Source organism: Neolamprologus multifasciatus, chromosome 5, assembly GCF_963576455.1.
Source record: "Neolamprologus multifasciatus chromosome 5, fNeoMul1.2, whole genome shotgun sequence".
NCBI lineage: Eukaryota > Metazoa > Chordata > Actinopteri > Cichliformes > Cichlidae > Neolamprologus > Neolamprologus multifasciatus.
Window position 1 is genome coordinate 17,121,310 of NC_140443.1, and position 10,258 is coordinate 17,131,567.

At 38.6% G+C, this 10,258-nt stretch overlaps 1 protein-coding gene across 3 annotated transcripts; it reads right to left on the minus strand.

Moving 5' to 3' along the window:
• Positions 1-38: 38 nt before the first annotated feature.
• emp3a (epithelial membrane protein 3a (MAM blood group)) lies at positions 39-9,421 on the minus strand. Of its 3 annotated transcripts, none has more exons than XM_085159564.1 (6): positions 7,244-9,418; positions 3,808-6,046; positions 2,582-2,709; positions 2,278-2,380; positions 1,717-1,857; positions 39-494 (listed from the first exon to the last, which is right to left on the minus strand). In XM_085159564.1, exons 3-6 carry the CDS (start codon positions 2,657-2,659, stop codon positions 319-321), a joined length of 498 nt encoding a protein of 165 aa, XP_085015690.1. In that variant the 5' UTR covers positions 2,660-2,709; positions 3,808-6,046; positions 7,244-9,418; the 3' UTR covers positions 39-318. The 3 variants fall into 3 exon arrangements, with proteins under 3 accessions (XP_085015690.1, XP_085015689.1, XP_085015691.1); XM_085159563.1 differs by having other exon boundaries at positions 3,808-5,722; positions 5,809-9,418; XM_085159565.1 differs by lacking the exon at positions 3,808-6,046 and having other exon boundaries at positions 8,544-9,421.
• Between the last annotated feature and the right edge of the window lie 837 nt (positions 9,422-10,258).

Below are 10,258 nucleotides of genomic sequence, written 5' to 3' on the forward strand. Positions count from 1 at the left end.
AAAACACAGGAATGCTATTTAGCCCAGCTCTGAGTGCATGTTCTTTTAATGAGTACATTTTCTCATTGCATAAAAATTATATATAAACATTAAACACGGAAATTTATACATATATTTGCTCACTCAATTATAGTAACTTTGAATTCCCTGGAAGCAGGAATAAGAAAACTGAGCTGTGGCATTTAAAGATGCATTTCATTCTCAGTCATCTTATTTCCTCATCATGTGTGCTTACTCTTAACTGGAGGGACAGAAAGAGAAAGAGAGAGACAGATAAGGTCTCTGAATAAGGTGCCTTCGCTTCAGCTTCTTGTTGGCTCACTGCTTCTTGCGCAGGTGGATGTACAGGACTCCGCTCACGAGAAGCAAGGGGACGCACAGCCACGCCAGGACGAAACAGTAGCCAAAGTGTCCTTTGTTCAAGACTCTTGAGTCATCAAAAATCTCCTTTCTGTGGAAGGTGGAGATGAGGCAAGCGGCAAAGTCCGCAAAACCTGCAAACGTTTTAAAATAAATAAACAACAACAACAACAAAAATCGTATTTTAAAGCCACATTAGAGAGTGAGTGACATTGCTTAATTTTACAGTCATCAGGTGAGGTGATGAACCTGATACATTGGTTCACACTAACACCTGTCTGTTACTTATGCGTTTTGTTCTTTACGTTTATATACAGTACTGCGAGCGGAATTCCTCAGGATTTTGAGCCCTAAATGCTCAGTGAGGGTGGTGGGGGGTGAGGCAGTCAGAAGAAAGAGGAGCATTTATTGTCACTTTAATACACATCTATGATAACTCCCTAAATCATTTTAAGGTTTTAAATATCAATGGTCATATACAGTTTTCTCTTTTATTAAGAGAAGAGGAGCCATGTCATTTGACATATCAGTGCTTTCCAATCTCCAAGAGCTGTCTGTCATGCTCTACCTCACTGGTTTCTAAAGATGCAGCATATATATCCCTAAAAAACAAAAAAGATTGTCGGTTGGTCTGTTCTGATTGGCTGCCTGTCCCAAAACGAAAGTTCTAACTGCAGGTGGGAGGGGCTTCTGTGCCTCAGATGACCATCTTTGGAATATATGCTCTCGCTGAGCGATTATCTGAACATCTATTAACTGAAGCTTACAGGAATTACTTGTACATACTTTTGTCTCATTATCTGAAACGTAGGTCTTGAGCATGCACCAATGTATCAGCAAAAAAAATAAGGAAAAACACAATAAGCTGACTTTGAAGGTTAAAAACACTTATTTTCTTTTCTTTTAAAGTTTTAAGCAAGTGGTGTTAAGACAGGAGCTAATACTGAATTTGTTGAGGACTATATACAGCTGTGGTTTAACACACGGTGGTGCTCTAGTGAGCCACAGTTTAAAGGTGTGAATCGTGCAATTGCTTTGATTATAATCACAACCATCAGGCTACACAAACTGTTGTCAGACCAGTTTATTGATGTTTTGAAGTGCAGATGAGATAAGAAAACTGTTTGATGACAAGAAAATGAACATCTTTGTCAAACTTCAACCATATAGAAGAAAAGCATGATTCAAAAAGTTTGGAAAAATAAGAAAGCAACTGTTTTTAAAATTAAATCAATGTAATGCAAGTGTCCAGTCCAATTAATACAAAATTAGCTAAGCTGTTAAGGCCATAAGAGAGTGAAAATGTAAAATTCTCACAGGTTACTCTTTGCAAAGAAAGAAGAAGTCTTTAACTACCTGCAAAGGCCTGACAGAGGCCTGTGATGTAGAACAGGCTTCCTCTGGACATGGTGAACAGCTGACCCAGAAAAACCAGGAAGGAGATTGAGGAGAAGACCACAGAGAAGACCATGAGGGCCTGGATAGACTGCAGCCAGTCTGGAAGAACAAGTTTTTTTTCATATTTATATCCTGTTTGTAGCCTGTACATAGCTTGTACTCACTACAGTCTGTACATACTTATAGTTATAGAATATTCATAACATACTTCATACCGTGTACACTATAACATACCATAATAGATCCATTTCTGTAATATACTTACATATCCATATTACTGCTAATATATATTGTAATATATCTATATCATGGCTAAAGCACTTCTGGATGGACGCAAACTGCATTTCGTTGCCCTGTACCTGTGACATGTGCAATGACAATAAAGTTGAATTCTATTCTATTCTATTCTATTAAAGGAAGAGCATGGCTCACTATGGAGCTTTGAACTGTTATGCAATAGCTAGTGATGCATAAATGAAATTAGAGATATGAAGTATGAAGTTAGAAATACTTTCTTACCGCTTTTATTGATAGCAGAACACAACCAGGCTTCTGTAGCATTGTCATACATGCAGTAATGCCAGAGGTTGGAGACTTCTGATTCTGTCCAAACCCACCAGGTCTAAAGAAAGAAAGAAATTCAAAGTATGCTCACTCACACATTAAGACAAATATGCAGAAAGGCACATGGCACAAATCTACAGCTGGTTTGTTGAGAAGCACCATTTTTTTTGCTCAGCGCTCTTCATGTGACATACAGAGTAACAGCGACATCTGTTGATAGAAGAGGGTAAATTATTTAACACAATTTCCCACGTCTCACCTTCTCAAGGGTGGCAATGACAAGCATGGCCAAGGAGAGCAAATGCAGCACCACTAAGGAGATGAGTAGGAAGACCATGGCTATTCTGAGATTTGAGGACGAGCCTAGAATCGGGTGTGCAAATGACCCTGTGAAGTATGTGAGAAAGTAAAATGATTAATTATTAAAAAGATTTTATAATTAGTCAGTGAACCCTCCTCTTTGTCTTCTTCTTTTATGCTATTTAAAGTGGCCCACAGATTTCCGTGGCCTGACACACTGGACTCTTTGTCTGCTTCTGGGCAGTTTCACTGACAATCTCTGCTCATTTATCAAGGCACAGGCACGCCACACAGAAGGAAGTGGATGCAGGGGAGTTGCTCCATCTCTTTAGACTCTATCCAGTCTCTGAGGAGCACATGAAAACATCTGCACCCTGTAACATCTGTAAACAAACATGGAGTATGAAACCCTTATGCTCATGATCGAATACTGTGGCTTCTACTTTTTAAAATCTGGATATAAACCTCCAGCTTTTAAATGCACAAAGCATAAAAATCATATTAACGAATAAAAAGTTTTTAACACTTTGTCAAATTATTTTTTTGTAAACAGGCCTCTGAGTCAAAACAAAACAAAACAAGTAAAACTATTTAAATCTTTTGATAAGTCAGCAAATTTACTAAAACTTAAATCAAATGTTTCCTCTGTGTGACTAATAACTGTCACTGCGGTAACAGAAGAGAGGGAAATAAACACCTTCCTGAACATTTGGGAAGCTCAAAGGGGAAATTACATAGTTAAGTAACAGTCTTCAGTTTCACTAACACATCTGGATAAAATTATTATTATTATTATTATTATTTTATAAAGCTTGCACACTACATTAGAAATTCTCCTTTTAAGTGATGTTTTTTTTGTCTACTTTTTCAAATTAGAAATGGATAAAATTAAATTTTGAATTTGATTTGTCACCTTTTGAGTCTGTAAATTGCACGTCTGTTTACATTGGCACACTTCACTGTGTCGTTACCCTGCCAGGAGTTTGCATTGGTCTGGCATTACAGGGAAATGTTGCTCTTAAATCTCAGATGATCCAGAAAGACAGCGCTAAGGTATACTGTACAAAACTCCAGCATATCTCAAGATTAACACAGAAAGTTTAACTTCATAAAAGCTCAGAGAAGTATTTTGTTAGTCTCTTTATAATCCTCCCTAACAAGTGTTTCTGTGAGTAAACGTCTTACCCGTTTCAAAGCGTTGGAGTCGAGAGCTCGAGAGAGATCCTCAGATAGTTTTCCCTAGTGACTCCTATCCACTATCTCTGCTTTTTCGTTCCTTGCAGAGGTTTTTGCTTGAAAACTTGGAGAGAAGGGCACCGAGGAGGAATGCAGAGTTAGACATAGGAGGAGTTCTCTACAGCCATTTCCTCCAAACTTTCCCTGCCCTCCCCCCAAATCTGTGGTCGGGACCAGCCCGACACCAAAAAAAAAATAACATTCCTGTGGACCTGCGTGAACACAGAATATATTCTGTGCAGTTTCCTGCACACATCCCATCTGTACCGAAAATATGGGTCATAATAATAACAACAGTGTACTAATTAGGGGGTGTGTTGAAAAATGAAAAGGATCCCACAGCATTTGTCATGATACTGCTAGATGTGTGGGCGGCACACGATTAAATTGCTACAGACAGATTTGTGTGCCAATGCTGCATTCCTGCTCATGCTGTTCATTGAGCCTTGCAGCTTGGTATGAACACCACTATATCACTTCCTATGTGAGGCGACGGAAGGACAGGAAATAAGGGCTGATTCCTGCCCACTTTTGATTGTAAATGCAGAGGAAATCTCAGACCACCCAGAATAAAACACACACCGTCTCAGCCTAAATTAAATCCCCAGAGACGATAATGATTTGTCTTTAAACTCAACTTCATCAAGTGACGTCATTCACGGTAAAGGTTTACTTAATTGCCCTACCAGGTAGTAGACTTTGTCTCACTAATGAGAGACTGTCTTCTGTGTACCTGAAGTAGTGTCAAGATTAAAAAATATCAAATACAGAAAATAGGAAGAGGCTGGATTATTTTTACTGTTGTATTCATGTTTAGGAATCACTTTGGTTCATTGAATTGCTGCTTATTATGCGGTTTCATTACAGCGCCACCTTAATACACATGAACTTATTAAAGACATCATAGCCCGTGAAAGTAAAATTGTAGTTTTAAAAGTACAGTACTGGGCTTGAGACACCCTTTTTTTCTTTGCATTTTGCTAGGAAAATGGATATAGGTGCCAGCATTTATTGGAATATGTGCACACATACATAGAAGTACAGCATATAAAACAAAAACAGAGTTTATACAATTCTAACAAGTTTCGTAGACAATGTTTGTTATGACCACCTTTATGCTCTCACGCAGCAGGCTTGGTTGTGGTTCCTATAGGATCTCTAGAAGTAGAATTTGAGGCAGAGCCTTCAGCTCTCAGACCCCTCTACTATGGAGCCAAATCCCAGTTTGCATCCTGGAGACAGACACCCTTACTAAATTTAAGGTTAGCCTAAGCCCTAAGACAGCTGGGATAGGCTCCAGTGGCCCCCCCCCCCCCACGATATAGGCTCAGATTTCATGGAAGGTACTGAGCACTTCTTGTCCATTCACCTCTTTTCACTCCTCAGGTGTTTATAGCGCACTGTAGCATGTCATTAAATCCTTGTGTTCTCTTTCCTTCCTCTCTTTTCTATTCTTCTCTTTCCCCTTCACCCCCAGTTGCTCACAGCAGATGGCTGCCCCTCCCTGAGCTTGGTTCTGCCAGAGGTTTCTTCCTATTTAAAGGGGTTTTTCCTTCCCACTGTTGCTGAGTTTTTGCTCACAGAGGATCATTTGATTTTCCTCCAAATACTGTAAGGTCTTTAACATACAGTGTAATTTGGCACTACCTAACTAATCCTGCACTGAACTGAGTTCACTGAGGCAACTTTTCTTGTCATTTGTTTTAAGTCATCGCCAGGAATAGTTCTCCACACATTTTAAAGGACATTTACCTTTTTTTCCCCATATCCAGATGATCCTGCACTGCTTCAGTGAGCTGAGGTCCAGGCACTGGGGAGGTTAATCCTTGATTGTGGTTTTTCCCTCTATCCAGGTAGGGTTTTACTGAATTGACAGGTTGTTTGGGATCATTGTCATGCTCAAAAACCAAACTGATATTTTTATCAAGATCAAGTGGTGGAAATACAGACCCAAACCATGACAAAGCCTCCACTGTGTTTCACGGATGCCTGTTGACGCTCACTGTTGCACCTCTCTCTTCAACTCTGTTGATACTTACAATGACTGGAACCAAAGATATAGACTTCCATAAGACCTGCTGCCACGGTTTTTCCAGTCCAGTTGTGTGTAATAAGGTACCTCATAATTTTCTCCATTTCCCTTCCATAACAATGGCTTCTTGACAGCCAACCTTCACTGCGATCGTTTCTGGGGAAGGTTTAGCGAAAAATCAACTAAAAGGCCATATATCAAGTTTCAAGTATTTTTTTTTTTTTTTTTTTTAAAAAAAAAAACAAAGGACAGACAGCACACCATGCTGAAATATTCCACTTTGACTAATAGCACTTTGTTTGCAACAATAAAGTCATTCCCAAAACCAAATCTCTCTTTCACAACAAATAACAGTCACTACAGTAACATGAGGAAAATAAACATTAATCCTTTTGTAATCTGAAGCATCCAGGAAGCTCAAATGGGAAGTGACATAATAAAGTAATACTCTTCAGTTTCAGTTGACTAATACAGCAGGAAAACATGAGTAAACTGATTATTATTATAAAAAACTGATTATTACCAACAAAAAAAAAAGAACAAGGAAAAGAGCAGACGCTACATGTAACTTTATAGCTCTGTACATTAATGCAGCAGTGCAAATTTTAATTGTCAGGAATTTTTATTGGTTGTATTGGAAATCTTTCCTCCAAAATTTTGGGAGAACTGGGAAATTGATGTTGTACTTCTTTATCAAACTATTCAGAAAGAAAGCACTAAAATTTAAAATCAAAGTCTTCTAGGGCATGGGGTTTATTCGTTCTTTATTTATCCAGGTAAAAATCTCATTGAGATTAATCATCTAATTTCCAAGAGAGACATCATGGTATCATGGCAGCAAGAGTTAAACATGTACCGCATAACTACAAAACTACTTAAAAACCAGATACAATATTCTGTACAAACATGTGAAAAATATACAACAATGATTTAGAGCAATAGTTAAAGTTTTAAGAATTATTCTCCACTTTAAGATAGACTTAAAGTTCCAAGGAAACCAATGTTAGATGCGAAGGACAGAAAAAAAAACCTTTATGCCTTTATGAAAGTGTGTGAAAGGGTGGATGAGATAAAGTATAAAGTATAAAGTGCTTTGAATGCCCAAGTGCAGTAGAAAAGAAAACATTTTCATAAGTGTTCTGTATTTTGTTAGTATTTGACCACATCTTCAAAGACCAATGCTGTAACATTTAACCAGGGCTGTGCAGGGGCTCAAAATTAAAAAGGAGAGCATAGAACCAGGGTGAATAACAACAACCCATATTCATCAAGAATCTAATATAATATAGAATTGCACCATACTATCACTCATCAGGTGGGGACAATGCAAAGCAAACATAGCCTATATTTTACCTGATGGGGTACAATGTTACTGCTGCTGATAGTGCTGGAGGGCAGGGACTGTGTTGATCTGAGACTGTATACCTCAAGTACAGAGGAGAAATGCTAGCTGATTAAAGAAGTGTTATGAAATAATACAACGCAAAGATTGGTGACAGCTCTTGGAACCACAGGGCAACAGATTTAAAAACTGGGAAATAAACTGAAACTGTAGTATTAGTAGGGCAAAAGAAAAGGGTGGTCATGGTAAGGTATGAATGTTATACACGCAAAAAACTAAATACGAAACACACACTGTGACATTTTATACCTTCTCCAGAATACTGTATACTATGACCACAAGTTTGCATCCTGGTGCTGAACTAGAATCCTTCCCTTATTTATTCCTAGTGCTATAATAATAAAGTTATAGGAAAGTTAAATATAAAATTATTTATGATGATTCAATTTGTTGGACTATCCACTCTGTGTAAGGCTGAAAGCTTATTAAATGTTTAATCTGTAAAGATACAATTTTGCTGCAGAAAAAAAAGCAGTCATATTTGAAATATAAAACTAATGTAATCTGTCTCTTAATGCATTCTTGAAAATACGGTGTGTTTTTTGACTATCATTATAAAAACGCATAATTATGTGGATATACAATCGCTTCAGTAAAATATAAATGAACTATTGCTCATGACCACTAAACCGGAGCAGAATAAAATATTAAATCGTATCCTTGTAATTGACAATGAGTTTATTACACTGAATTAGTTTAATCTCACAATTTCAAAATACTAAAGGAAAATAATGAAAATTATCCGTGTTCTCCAATAAACTACTCATGTTGGTAAAGTTCTCTCCCGATGCCTTCAGAGTCACACGGACAAATTACAATCAGTTGTTACAGGGATGAATTACCACCCACCGCCTCTTGTGGCGGCATGAAGTAGGAAATCCGGTAAAGGTAACTAAATGGTACTGATAACGCCACCTGGGGAGGGAGTTACACCCCGGAAGAGATTACATTAGCCGGTCCAAAGTTTTAATAGCTACAAAAGGCACGCAGGCTCCTTATTAACAAGGGGGGGGGGGGGGGGGGGGGGGCAACCTAATGGCACACACAGCAAGATTAAAACATAATAAAACGTTAATACTAAAACACCACAAAACACAAATAACCAATCGATGCCAGTCAACACGAGAGCAACAAAGCAACAAGAAGAAGGCAGCAGCAGAGAGTAGGCCTGTAACAAGTGAGAAAAACAGTTGGCCGGGGTCCACCCTACTATAAGCCAAATTGCAGAGAATCTATGAGGATCCTACTCACCACCCTTCAACAGTTACGCAGATTAAACAATTGCAAGGGGAAATGAATCCGAACTGCAATGCTTAAAGACAACCTGTGATCATCGCCACCTACAACAGGAAAGAGTGCCAAATGTCAGGAGGAGGCAGAGTAGGCCACAGCTGCTCCTTATAACCAGCCTCCGATTAAAGAGCTAAGGGAGGGGTGAATGTTCATGCTGCGTTCACAAACACCATGCATGAACAAAACATCTCCTGCAAAATATTACCCACGACACGACATTAGGGTAGCTTGAGAAGGTGATATCGCCCTGCGCATCCCATTAGGATCCGCCCACGTCATGTTTTACCCGTGTAAAAGACAATGACAATTTTTAGCGTCAGATTTTTAAACCCCAGAGTTTGTCTGAGGGCCCTCCTCCGTCGTCGCAGGATCGTACCGTTACAACGACGGGAAGAAAACAACGCGTGCTCACGGTGTTCGGTACCAGTACCGGTGAGAGTGTATTTTCAAAGGCAGTTTGAGACAACTGCGGCCAAAAAAGAAAGAAAGAGTGGTATGAGACCGCAGTTAAATGAGCCGCGGTCAAGCCATCCGCCTCTTATCCGCCACATAAAGTTTCTTGCGCTTCTACACTTGCCTTTACGGCAGCGCCTGTTCTCCTTCACACATACGCGCGCACACATATTGCATTGGGATAGCCTGGTTCCCCTTACTGTACCTCTGGGCCAAGTTTAATCTCTATCAATTGCAATATTCCACAAAAATTAAAGGACAGTTATGCTCATGTTCAATATACAACCCTAAACTCAGTCATATAACCCACTTAAAAAGTGGGGCTAAATATTGGTGGTGGCAGTATAAATACTCACGTATGTTGCTGTTGCCATCACGTTTTCTTTAGTAGCAAGCCAGCTAAGTGCAGATATGCGCGCGCCCTTTAAGGGGTCTAGAAAAAGTGGGTCAAAGTATTGGCGCAATCTAGCTTTATTTTTTAATGTAAATGGAATTATCATTGCCTTTAAATTTAAAAATAAAATATGATGTTATCAACATAGATCATTTAGGATACATTAAATAATTTAATTAAATTAAATAGTTTAGTTACCCTGTTTTTTAGTTACCATGTTTTATTTCATAGTAGTGGAGAAGTCCAGTGATATGTGATCAGGTCACAGTCTAGTTGAAAATGGCAGTTTGTGAAAACTTATGTGGCTTCTTCTGAGGCTTGTCTTCAACCCAAACAATTGGGTAAAATTTTGACCCAGTATTTGATCAAAGCTTCCAAACCTATGACCCAACAGAGTCAAGCTGTGGAGTGAATTGAAGAACATCATCAACCCAACTCCTGATTCATGACTTTTGAACCAATATTTGGTCACACCAACCCAACTTACGAACGACTTTTACCCAGTATTTGAGTTAAGATAATAACCCAGCATTTTTTAAAATGTGTATCAATCATTCTAATATACAAAAAGCCAAACTAAAGCACAATAGTTAAGAAATTCATGTCAACTATCACAGATACATTTTTACATTACGTTATCACATTCATTTAAAGTTTTTAAATTTGAGCAGACTTGTACTTTAATTTCTTAGGAGTATGAAAACGGTTTCTGATGAAACACAGGAGGAATATATTTTGAAAGTCTGACATCAGCCATCAAGGATGATTTTGAATATGATGTGACTGTTTTGCACAGGGCCAGCCCGCCGCCTCTCACCTGGGCGCC